We start from the raw sequence: 13,054 nt of genomic DNA, 5'->3' as shown, positions 1-13,054 counted from the left end.
TTAAATTGTTTTACTGTACCATGACAGCAATTCAGACAGTTCAATAGTTTCCTCTGCAAACATCAGCTTAGCATGCCATCTTAATTACAGTACAGTACTTTGGTTTGACTCAGAAGTTCCTTCTAGGGGGGGAAAAAAAGCCTCAGGAGTTGAGAAATTTACCAAATCCTACATCAGAAGAGAAATACTTCAGCTGGAGGTTGGCCATAATACTTGTTATAAAAGACATTGCAAAATCTAAAATAACAGATTGTCAACAGTGGTTTCAGGACAGTAAAATATTCTTCTAAAGTTGTTACATAGATGAGAATCACAATGAAGCATGTATTTTGGGTACTTTATAAAAACATATTTAGGTAAAAATAATTTTAATGTGAAATAATTGTTTTTACTGTAAACTGCCAACCTTTTTTTATCCTTATGAAGCATGCATTGCAGGAATTTTCCAGGCTCTGATTCAGGAAGGTACTTAACTTCTAACCTTATTTTAAAATCGCCTTGAGGTCAACAAGGGTCTAGCATGAAATCACAGAGATCAGAGAAATGGATAATCACAACCTTTGTGAGCAGGGTCACTGTTTTGTATATAGTTACTTGAGCCAGCAGATGGAAGAGAACAGCAAATAGCTGTTCTTGCTGATGTCTGCAATCAAAATGTAGGAAAATGGGGTGCATCAAATGGTGTGGGAAATGGTTTGTCACTCTTGAACTTCTCCTCAGGATTTTCAAGAGCCTGCAGTACTAAGCGTTTTACTTATTGATTGTGGTTGCTGCTTTAGTACCACAAAATACTTCAAGTTTTATTTCAGTCTGTGGAAAGCAGTTTTCCTCCAGATTTTTGGAAAATTTACTTTGGTAAACTCATCACTATGAATTCGAATGCATTTTGGCTGAGCTAGATCTTTTTCTTTGCCTTCTTATTCTTAAAACAAAAAGGGTAGGTTTGAGATGAACAGAAAACAAAGGTACTTTTTAAAATTTATTTTTATGTTAACGTTTTATGGAAGTAGATATTCTTTGCTATAGCACACTCTTCCTTTAAGTTAAAACATACTACATATTTACTGAAATTGTAAAGTATCATAAAATAAATACATCTCTGTCCTGATAACTATAGCAGCAAATCTGTTGAGGATGTCAGCTAGCATCTTCTTGAAGATAAAGATACCATTTGTTTTTTCCAAAAACAAGAAGACCAGAACTCGGAGTTACGAGCCTGAGGTAATGATGGCTGCAATAGTAGCCTACTGTATTAGAGAGGATAAATGGTTGAGAATTTACATCATTCAGAACTAACTTGAGAAGGTAGTATTTACAGGCGAGAGAAACAGGGTTACATTGTTTTCAAGTCTCCTGTTACAACTAGAGCATTTTTTGAACCCCAGCCTGAGGTGTTTTCATCAGCAAAGCCTGCTGAAACACTGTTTTGCCACCCACAGTGGATTCTGTTTGTGCTGGACTAACTGGTCTTGGGGCAAAGCAGTAAGTCAGATTGGTAATAAATTCGTGCTTAAAATAGCAGTTTACCATTGTCTGTTAAAAACAACCTCATAGAAGAGGCTTTTTAATTGGTTTTGGAGTTGTGCTAATGTAGCTCAGGGTAATTCTGCTATCAGTGTAACTGCATGGGGTTTTTTTATGTTTCTGAGAGCATTGAATATTCATGTGGTTATTTTATTATTGATACCTGAAAAAAAGCATGTTGTTTTTTCACAAGACGTGTTTGTGTCTTGCAGACATATCAAGCAGTCATTTGCCTTTTTATTTAATGAGAGTTTTAATAGAAATTTGTAATGATGACTTACAGACAGCTAAGTCTACTTATTTTCCCCTTATGACAAACAAAAGGGAAGTGTCTTTTAATTATTATCATTCTATTCGTTGCTCTTTTTGTAAAGTGTTTTGTTATTTCCTTTCTGGAAACATTGATTCAGTTTATTTCTAGAAATACTGATAAGCTGTTACTTAATAAAACTGTCAGTGGACCAAAATGGTGTAATTTATATCCTATATTGTATCTCCTTTCATCAATATGAAAGATACTTTATTGTTGCTTTGCAAATTAGTTTTAGACAGTATTTGCCATTTGATGTTCCCGTGACAGACTGAGGAGCAAGAAAGTTATGTGCAGAATTCGTTACTCTCTCTTCATGGGAACAGATTTAAAAATGTAAATATATTTCTCCTGCTGTAAGAGAGAGCAGAGGGAGTAACCCTTACCACATGTATGTCTTGCTCAACACTACATGCCATTATGCAGCAATGACAGTTATCACATCTCTAGTTAGACAAGGCTTCCAAATCTTAACAGAAATTAAAAAAAAAGGAAAAATACTTTTTGTACCAATTCCATTCACCAATCTTCCTCATCCCAGTCTTTTTCTTATCTTTCTAGTTTTTGTGGGCAAGAAATTCTCATACCACTAAATACAGAATCCCCTGTTGGATTGTTTGGTAGTGCCAAGAAGAAGATCTGCTCTGAAATTATTGGCACTTGCACAGGGAACACTGTATAGCAGCTGTGGTTTTCAGATTCTCTTACATTTTTTAGCTTTTGACTAAATTATTTCTGTAGTGAATTGTTTATGGTTATGTTCCTGATTTTTAACATTATCAGCTTAATCCAGTCATTCTTTGCATACATCTATTAACCCAAATCTTGGAAAACTTGAAAGGGTGCTTCTGTTAAGTTAACCTAAGACTTTTTGGGAAGTGGTTGCAAGTACAAATGGGATCCTTCATTTCTGAGAACTTTAGTTGATATATGCAGACTGTTCTCATGTATCCAGGCAATTGTCAGCCAGAGGGATAGAAAAGCTTGCAAAGATACTATGCTTTCTAAAAGCTATTCAGAAAAAAAAAACCTCTTGCTTCAGTCTTGTTAGATTTCTGAGGTGAGGGAGAGTGTCCTCCCTGCAGGAATGAGAGGCAGGATTACTTGCAGAAAGGCTGGAGGACTGGAATGGTAATTCTTCAACAGCAGTGAGTCATGGATGCAGCACATATTTGAAAATGACTTCTCGATGCCTGTTCAAGGCAGTCTTTCTCATCAACTCTTTTTGCGGCTCATATAAAGGCAGGGTTTTGCTTGAACTTCTGCATTGAGTGATTGGTGGTTCTTCCTTTCTCTACTCTGATGCTTTTTCTACAGAGACAAAGGTATAGATTTAGAGATATTGAGGCAGGTGATGGTGTAGCCTAGAAGAGAAAGTTGATGTATTTTGGCATGGTAGAGAATGAACTAAAGTGCTTCAAAGTATTTTTAAGTAAGTAAACCAACCTGTCTGGAAGCCAGTGGCAAAAGGGTTGAGCAGACAAAGGGGTTTCAAGAAGAGCAAACCATCATGGAGAAAATGTAGGTTAAAACTGATTTATGTCTTATTATATCTTGGCAATGAGCAAAGTCCATCATAGTTGATCACTTTATACTGTGAAAAGTTTTTGGAAGTAAGTTAGGAAGGAAAAGCCTACGTTTTCCATTTTTCTGTCAGTAATATATCCTATCTTCCCTCCCCTTCTGTTATTTGCTTCTCTCCCCCATTTGTATCTGAGAGGTGACTTTAGGTAAGCACTGACTGTCTCTTCAGTAAAAATGGCCATCTTTGATATTCGCCATAAAAGGCTGATTGGCTACTCATGCCTTGAGTGTACTTAGTACAAAAGAACAACTGTATTTTGGGATAAGGTTTTCTAATGCAGCTGCAAAATCTGGATGTTGCTGCTAAGTAAATGTAGCAAGGGCATACAGGTAGGTGATTGCTCCTTGTTAGGTATGAGTCTACTGAAACCCTGGAGTAGTAGGAAAAGACTAACGCATGCTGCTGGACTTGCTGGCTGTGCTGAGGGCTGTGCTGTGATACAGTAGAGCTGGTGTGGTCGTATTTCATTTGAAGAAGTAGCAGTTTTAGTTTTCAGACAAAATAAGCTTCCCAAAACTCTTGATTTCAAATGTATTGCTTAGAGAGCACTGAGAAGTCAGGAGTTTTGCAACTTGGAGAAAAATGTTTGTATAAGATGATGGAACAGGAAAAATTCACCGTTTCTGCCAAAACAGGATTTGTATTTTAACTGCTATGTCTTAATAGAATGATCATATTTTCAAATTGTAAAATGCTGATCATGTGTTTAAAATAAAAATTACCACATCAGCAACTGGCGCAAACATTGCCTTTCAAGTAAGTCAGCTTATATAATCTCTGAAATGGTTGAGTTTTTTTTTCTTTTGTTTCTAAATTGCTCCTTCACAGTCGAACTCTGCTGATTTAAGGAAAGATCTTTAAAGTGAATCTGCAGGAATTTTTTGGGTCTTTCTTGGCGTGTTCTGTGTATATATTACTGTTGTATGAAGTTCCTCGTTTTCTCACTTAATGATCACATTTAAGTGGAAGTGTGACACAGCTCTATTCTTTGAAATAGTTTATAATCTTGCAAGCACATAATGAAGGTTTTCCCTCCAAGATGTCAGGAATGGAAAGAGAATTTGTTACATACTGTGATCAGAGCAGTCACGTGGCAGCTTTTTGCCAGATCTCTAGTGCCTGTAGCCAGCTGGTGAGTGTATTCCAGCTTCTTGCGCTGGTGCCTGACTAGAGCAGTAGACAGTGCAGTAGGAAAGAATTGGACCACTGTTAGCTGACACTGGCATAATTGCTGTGCCTTTCTTTATGAAATGCCATTCTTTAAATGGTATTTGTTGCTATAGAGAGGCAAGATTTTTTGGGAGTGGTAATTTCTCTTTCCTAGAATAAATAATATATTTAGAAAAATGAGCAGAAGGTTGGTACATACATAATCCTTTTATCAGACCTAAAAAAAGCTATGATACATGTTGGTTAGCATCAGCAACAGTAGTTCTGTCATCTTTATTTGATATATAAAATCAGAGGCATCTGTAGAAACTTGAGCACCAAAGCTTAGCTGTTGATGTTGTAATTAGTGACACATTTCTGTTAGTAGAAACCCATCTGTGGTGATTTCAGAAGTGACATTGTTATTTTAAATACACATTTCATGGTCTAATTTACATGTGTTCTGCTTTGAGATGCATCACTGAGGTGAAAACATAGATGTGTATTTATGATCCACTCAGATGTAATCTAGAATGACTGAATGAGTAGCCAGGGGAAGCAAAAAATTTGGAACATGATTTATTCAAAACTTGTTTTGCATGTATTCATATGTTTTGCATATGCCAAAGGCTTTTCTGTAACAGCTGTGTTCTTTTCTGAGACAAAATAATCAGGCAGTGAATAGGATTCTAGCATTTGTAAGGTAATCTCATAAAGCTCTGCCTCACTTAAAGCAAATAGGGTTACAGTATTCTTAAATCATGCACATGTGAAGGAGTTTTAGATTCAAACTGCCTCAGCGGATGTAGGATCTAAATGTCTAAATTCCTGACAGTATACCTTTAAAATTGAAAGAAGAATGTATGTATTGTAATATTGTCATTTAAAGTCTAGTGAACTTAGCTTGATCTGGAAAACCACTGGATTTGAATTTCAGCATTTGCATATATAAACAATAAACATTTTAAATAAACATAAATTACAAACATTTTTAAAATAGCCAGTGATTTTTTTAAATTAGGTATGGCAAGGAAATATCTCTGCTAATAGAGAAAAGCAAATAAATTAGTGCAAGAAGATATAATTAGATTTAGGCAAAGGAATTTTTGAGCTTAAAAAAGGTGCATAGTTGCATGTTTTGTAGTGTCAGCATTTCTGAGCTTCTGAAATATCTGATAGACATATATGGAACTTCAACAATCATTGTTGCGTGAAAAATATATCCTGAAACATCCTTATTTTCTTGTTACATTTTAGTTTTTTAAAATGCCTAATCATGACTAAATTAACTCATAGGCCTTGTTGAAATGACAGTTCTTGTTCAGTAAATCTCTTTTATTTCATATATATATTATTTTAAAAGAATGATAAGTACAAGAAGACCATTGCAAACTATTGCCCATTGTCTTTTATTATACTTTCATATTAGATTTCACTTTCCATTTTATTACTTGTCATGTGTTGTTTGGCTTCAGACATCTGGTACAATTTCTAGTAGACCTTCCTCTTTTTCTATCTTTGCCTTTTTTTACATTTCTTTTAAGTCCAGCCTTCTTTGAGTCTCTGGGAAATTTTGTTTTGTGAAACACCAAAATTGCATGTTTTCTGTTTAGTAATTCACAAGAGTTTAATTTTAAAAAATTCCTTAAACACTAAATTATGATTGTTGGAGGAGAGTATGGTGTCATAAGCATTTCAGGAATCAAGGAGGTATGATAACCCATGTACTTGCTAACACCTTTGAAGAACTCTGAAATATTTGTGAGATCTGTCTTGGTTTTATAAAAAGCTTTTTGTTGCCATTCTGCATTCTGTCCAGCTGTCCGTTGCTTCTGTTTTCCACTCCTTTAGTCACTCACAAATTGTAGTTTTCTACTTCATAACTCCTGAATTTCCCTTGTATCCTTTCTGAAGGACTGTCAGTACCTGTTCCTTTGATACCAGTGCTGCTTGGATGAAAGGTTGTGCACTGCAGGTGGGCATTCAGAACTGTTGGATCTCTCTCTCTGATTTCAGCAATTTGGTGTGGCAGGATGGCCTTCTGTGCAGACATTTAAATGAGAGACATTTTCTCAGGCCTGCCCTTGCTTGGAGAGCCTGTGTCTTGAGCTCTTCTGGATCTTCTTTGGACACTGTTGAAGTGTTTCATTTGTTCTTTGAATAACTTAACTGGTGGTTTTAGTCTATATCAATTAAATATTTGCTTCTCTATGATAACAAGGTTGTCCTTTTGGGTAGAACATAGTGACAGCCAGTGATGAACCCCACCAAAGATGCATTTAGTTAGTCCAGTACCCCTTTTTGACAGAAGAAAATAATAGACATTCTTAAAAAATAAGAATGGGTAAAGAAGGTGATGGTTCCCTGCAATGCTTTCTCAGCTTCTTTTCTTCTTAGGTCAGTCAAATTTTTAGGTTAGTCAAATTAGTCAAAATACCTGTACATTCTACATTGTTTAAAAAAAAAAAAAAAAATCAACTTCCCGGAGTGGTGGGGGTTGTAAGGGACCTGTGGAGATCATCTTTTCCAAAACCACGGCTCTATCAGGATCATCTGGAGCGGGTTGCCCAGGACGACGTCCAGAGGAGAGTTCACAACTTCTCTCAAGCTACCTGCAAATTACATTAATTTTATAATGAGACATAATTCAAGTTAAAGAATTTTCAGATTGCTTTTTTTTTGAACAAAACTCCCTAGATACAAATGTAATCAGTAGGTCTTAAGACTTGCAAATGAGTCTTAAAACTTGGAGGTTTTTTTCAGTGTTAAAATATGGGATTGCTTTAAATAGTTAAGTAACTCTTACATTAAGGTTAAAATAATGGAATCCAAAGTGTAAACTACAGGAAACATCTAAATTTTTTACCTGGACTTTTCATTCAAGTATAATTTTTAATATCCTAGCTGTGATAAGTATCTATACAGTACAAATACTTTCACATGTTCAGCATAATAAAATTGTTTAGGATTTTATGCAATATGTAATCTAAATTCAAGACAAGTTGTGCAATTCATCGAACAGCTCCTCATATGAAATACTATATCATGATTTATCCAATGTATTATGTATGCTGCAATTAATATTTTTTTCAAATGGAAAATGTTTTTCTATCTTTTTCAGGGTTCAGCTGATCCCTTAAACAGCGCTTTCCACCTGACGTACAACATGGTACTGAACTTACTTCGGGTAGAGGAAATTAACCCTGAATATATGTTAGAAAAATCATTCTATCAGTTCCAACATTACAGAACTATTCCAGAAATAGTGGAAAGTAAGTATTGCTGCACATTCTCATGAGAGTAAGTACAATACATAGTGAGATTCAGTAGTTAGACTTTATTATTTTCACAGGAGTTTTTACCTGTGCGGTTTTTGTCTTCCCTGCCAACAGTTGCCATGCACCATGTGTAGCTGTGTTATAGCTGCAGTAATTTCCTCTTGTTCTTAGGACCTGATATGCACTGTCAGTTTATGAAGAGAGCTTTCCTCTGTGAATCAGACAAGAATGGTTGTCACATTGCTAAACTATAGGGTGGGAAGAAGGAAAAACAGTTTAAAAATTCCCATGGCTCATTTGAGATGCAGGGAAGAAAAATCTTAGGGGAGCGAAGTCTTCCATCTTTTAATATCTCAGTACAAGCTGTGAAAAGAACTTAAGTGCACTACACTCAGAGTAGTGTAGGTAAGAAATATTTAATTATAATGCAAAGAAAAAATCAGAGAGATCTGGAATGTTACTTGCACTCCACCAAGTAACTGCATTTTGAGCCATGGTCTTTGAATAGTAAGTTTTCCTGAGTCAAAGTCAGTGTCTGGAGATTTCAGCCAGTGTTTGACAGTGAGGCCTCTTTCAAAACTTAATCCAGGAGAATCATGAGAACATGAGAGATAATTATAATTATTGAGCAGTTTATCTGTTTGTTAATTGAATGTTAAGGGAGAAGGTCTGTATGTGCATGTAGCTTTGATAGTCACGCAGAGGGAGGGTTTCAGTTACCTTTCTGTAAGTTTGCTGGTGTAGTAGTAGTTAAATATAGTATTTATTTCCTTCCTTTATTTCCATGTTCCAATTGGCATGCCTAGATCTTTACTCTGGCATTCCAGCATTGCTGTTTAATAGAAAAATGGAGCTGAAGAACATTTTTCATAGTTCTTGGACAGCTTCAGTTTAGGCACCATATTGGGCATTAGAATTTTGTAATCACTTCAGTTGCAATTAAAAACACAAAGGAGAAAATTGGTTACTTAGACTAAAGAGGAAAGTATGCCATAAGTATGAATGGATGGCTTATTTCGTTTAAAAATTGGCAGGTAAAAATAAGGAGCACTTCCCTGAGTTGTCTCTCAGGTCCCAATAAAGTGGGATTTCCAGGCCACTTATGACCCTTCAAAAACAGCACACAAGAGGATGAGTTGGTAGAGAGGAAAAAGAGGGTTTTTTTATAATCTTTGTTTTTGTTTGCTGCTTGTATTACCAGAATGAGAGAATTAATCTTGCTGCTTACAATAAAAAACGGATTTGCCTAAATAAGGTATAAAAATATTGGAGGAAGAAAATACTGATTTTCAACTGATAACTCAGAGCCTAAAACAAGTTACTAAGAACATATACTAACAGCTCCCCTCTTGTTGGAACACATCTTTCTAGAAGATGTCTTTGAGCAATCTTATTTTTGTAGGTGATAAAAAGCAAATAAAAGACATTGAATGACTTTTCTACAAAATTATTGCAAGTTTTAATGTGACTTCTGTGCAAACCTAGATCAGTAATTCTCTATAAATATAATTCAGTGGATAAACTTAGAGATTTTTATCTTTCCAAAGATTGAGTTATTGTAAGTAAAAAATTAGTACTAAAAGTGGTCACAAAATATTGGTCATGGAGATCTGAAAGTGAAACACTGATTCCTCAATCTGTGTGAAGCCATGAGATTTTACTTTTCATTATAGGAGTCAATAATTTGGAAGCACAATACAACAAAATTGTCATTCCCAATGAAGAAAATGTGGTGATATATTACAGAATCCGCCAGCAGCTTGCAAAACTGGGTAAAGATATTGAAGAGTATATTCACAAACCAAAGTACTGCTTGCCCTTTCTACAGCCAGGAAGACTGGTAAAGGTAGTTCGATTTTTCTTTTGTTTTCCATTTCTACCTGTTTGTGAAATTTGCAAGGTTCATTTGTGTCTGCCAGTTTACCATGTTGAAGAATAACATGAATCACACTAAGCACCACTTTTGACTTGTGTTTCTCTGCTAAGCATTCAATAATGCTTTAAAAGAAATACGGTTTTCATGATGAATAGTAGTCTGTAACTGCTGTTGTAAATATCAAAAGTATAAAAAGCTGTGCTTGCTAGGATGTTATATATGTTAACATTATAATATCCTGTAATATTTCCAGGTGAAGAATGAAGGTGATGACTACGGATGGGGTGTGGTTGTTAATTTCTCTAAGAAATCCAATGTTAAGGTAAAATACACATTTTCTCCATTATCAAAACATATACTTGACTGTTTTTTTCTGAAAATAAGACAAAACTCCTATTCCTTTATAGTTCTCAAAGGCCAAAAAAATTCCTTTTACCCCGAATTTGCAAAAAGCTCTGAACTTCCTGAAGTGAAGGTGTAAAAAAATAAGGCTATAGAAGGTGGCGAAAACTCCAAGTCTTGTGTTCAATTTTTAACTTTTAACATATTTGTAGAGGAAGTGTTTGCTTGTACATGGCGCTGAAAATGTTCCAAACTAAGTTGTTTCTGAGACATTGCCATTGCTAATTGAAGCTGTTGATGAGAAAGATACTGTCTTGTTTTCTCTCAGAAAATCAATAGAAGCCTTAGGTGAAGGCTGAGAACAGTGGGAGACTGACATTTAGCTCTGTGAAGAACGTTATCTTAAACTGGCAAAATGGGCCTTGAGTCCTAAATTAGTGTGTGAGACGTGGAATTGCTTGTCCTCTGAGATGTTGCCATAGAGTTGGAAAATTAAAATACAAAGGGAGCAAAACAATAGAAATGGATCTGAGGACACTTGGAAGAAAATACAGAGGGCAGTGATGCAATATAAGCCAGACTTTCAGAAATGCATTTTTATAGTTGGTCTCTGCATAACCTTTAGATGATGTGTTGGTTTTCCTTTCAGAAATGTTTTGACCAGCTACTCTGCTCTGAAAACCTAAGTTAAAACTGTATTTTTGTGTGGTAGTGTTTTTGGTATAATTTTATCAGGAGAGCATTGGCTTTATTTGCTAGGTCTAAATGCAAAGTTGTCTTTTTCGAGTTCTGGTGGTGCCTGTTCATTGTGGCATCTTTTTGGTACTTTTCTAATATATATCCATTAAAGAGGAAAGGAGAAAGAAAAACTTACTATCTTACTGCTTTTGCTTAAATCTTTGCTTGTAGATTGCTTTTCTCATAGAGACACACAAGTAATAAACCAGATTGCCCCATTGTCCCAGCTTTCTTTGTAAAATTGCCAACTTCTGTGTCATTTGGAGGCAGTACTTCCATCTGTGTCATATTTTACTCACATATATATTTGCCTTCCCTATCTGCCCTGCCTCACCGTTGTATAAACCTTTGGGTTTGAATAATACCTTTGAAATGATGGTCTGTTTTGCAAGAGATGGATGTGGCTCCAGCAGCACTTTTTTCATTAAGTCATTCTAGCAGCTGGATTGAATTTTTCCTTCTGGGTGTGTGGAAAGAATGACAATTAAGGAACAAACTTGAAGCAATGTAGCTCTTAAAGTCAGTATGAAAATAACTAGTTTCTATGAACAGGGGCAAAGCAAATTACTTTGAGAAGTTGTTGTTTACCCATATTAGTGTCTATTCAGTGCATTTTTGTCCTGAGACACAGATGTCATTGCCTATTACTATTTAAAATATGCAAGTATACTTACTTAATACTGGAAAAATATTATTTATGCTGCATCTTTAAACCTTCATCCACTTCTAAGCTGAACAGTTTTTTGGATTTGCTTTTAGGAGTTATATTGAATTCAGTTTATATTACTAATTTAGTTGGAAACTTTTCTTTGCTATATCATAGCTTCTAATTAAATCCTGTTTCTAATGAGCAATCTATGTAATTAATAATAATAATTTATGGTTATATTTCACATAATACTCCTTACTCTTTGCACTGTGAAAGTAAATGCATAAGTCATGTCAGTTATGTTTGTTATTTATTATGTGTATATGCTTTTCCATCATAATTTCACAAATCAGTGTCCACAGAACTGTCAATGCAAATAGCACTTTCCTGTCTACTGTTGTTCAGAATAGCATTTATCTCAATGTATCTTGCTATACATTCTACGTTACAGTAGGCAGCAAAATAACTGTCCTTTAAAATTCATAAAAAACCCAAATATTTTTGAGTGAGAAACTATATTTCCACTGGATTGTGCCAGAAGTATTAGTGATACTGTTGTGCTGTTGATAGTCAATATTATCTGATCCCGATTCTAGACATGAAATTTTTGTCTCTTAGAAATTATTGATACCAAAATTTGAGATGCAGCAATTCTGTCTTCCCTGTTTAGATTATTATAATCCTTGTATATTTATAATGTTTACTACATAAACACCTCCTTTAGTGCTGTGTTGTGGTCATTGAGTTTTCCATAAGTTTGATGTTACTAATTTGGGACTCTGAATTTGTGACTTGTGCTATCCTTCTTGGTTCCTGGGTATGATCATCTTTCTTACTTCATTTGGTTTCCAGGCACGTAAAATAAGAGATGTTTCAGGCCAGATCTAAAATCCTAAGAATTCAACTACTCTTGCAGTACTCTGCCAAAAAGGGTTTAATTTTGTCCTTTGAAATATGTGAATTGATGCAGCATGAACTAAAGAATCATTTGAACTTGATATGACAGTGAAGTCTGTGGCTAACAAGTGTTTTAAGGATTCTAGTCTACTTTTATTCTTGCATATAGAAACATCTCTGTTGCTGTTCAAGGTTTGTACAGATTCAAAAATCAGTTTTAGATTGAGTCATGTCTATTCAGCATTGTCTAAAAGCTGCTGGTGTATGTAAACTTAAGAAAGTAATATTAGCAGATATTAATAATTTTTATACTCCTGCTTTATTAATAAGTTTACAATACAAACACAAGTAGAAATATTTTTCCTCTCACAATTTTCTAGACATCTCCAATTCTAGTATTTTCTGTAACACACTTGTGCAACTTCATCTCTATTTCGCTCAAGTCAGCATTATGCCTTCCCTGCCTTTGGCTGGATACTGATCTGGTACATGTGGGTATTTTAAAATTCTAATTCAGAGAGGGGCAGTGGTTTGCATCTCCTGTGAGTGCTTTCTGCAAATGTAGGATCAAGTTCAGAGGAACGGTTTCTTCCTCAGAAAGTAATTGGCATTTCTTTAAGAAATAATTTAGCTTGTACAACAGGATCACTCTGTTTTTCTCTTCAGTTTATGAAGGCAGTTTCTCATAGCATTTCTGAGAATCTTG

General features: G+C 35.1%; 1 protein-coding gene across 1 annotated transcript in view; it reads left to right on the top strand.

Moving 5' to 3' along the window:
* MTREX (Mtr4 exosome RNA helicase) overlaps positions 1-13,054 on the top strand; it is a 41,275-nt gene that overhangs the window by 17,288 nt on the left and 10,933 nt on the right. The window contains exons 16-18 of the mRNA XM_083883213.1: positions 7,690-7,840; positions 9,520-9,692; positions 9,976-10,044. Of these exons, the coding sequence (XP_083739339.1) occupies positions 7,690-7,840; positions 9,520-9,692; positions 9,976-10,044 (393 nt within the window). The remainder of the gene's footprint in view (positions 1-7,689; positions 7,841-9,519; positions 9,693-9,975; positions 10,045-13,054) is intronic.

This window comes from Zosterops lateralis, assembly GCF_965231275.1.
Source record: "Zosterops lateralis genome assembly, chromosome: Z".
Classification (NCBI taxonomy): domain Eukaryota; kingdom Metazoa; phylum Chordata; class Aves; order Passeriformes; family Zosteropidae; genus Zosterops; species Zosterops lateralis.
The sequence above is the reverse complement of the archived record's forward strand: the minus strand, read 5'-3'. Positions and strand labels throughout refer to the sequence as shown.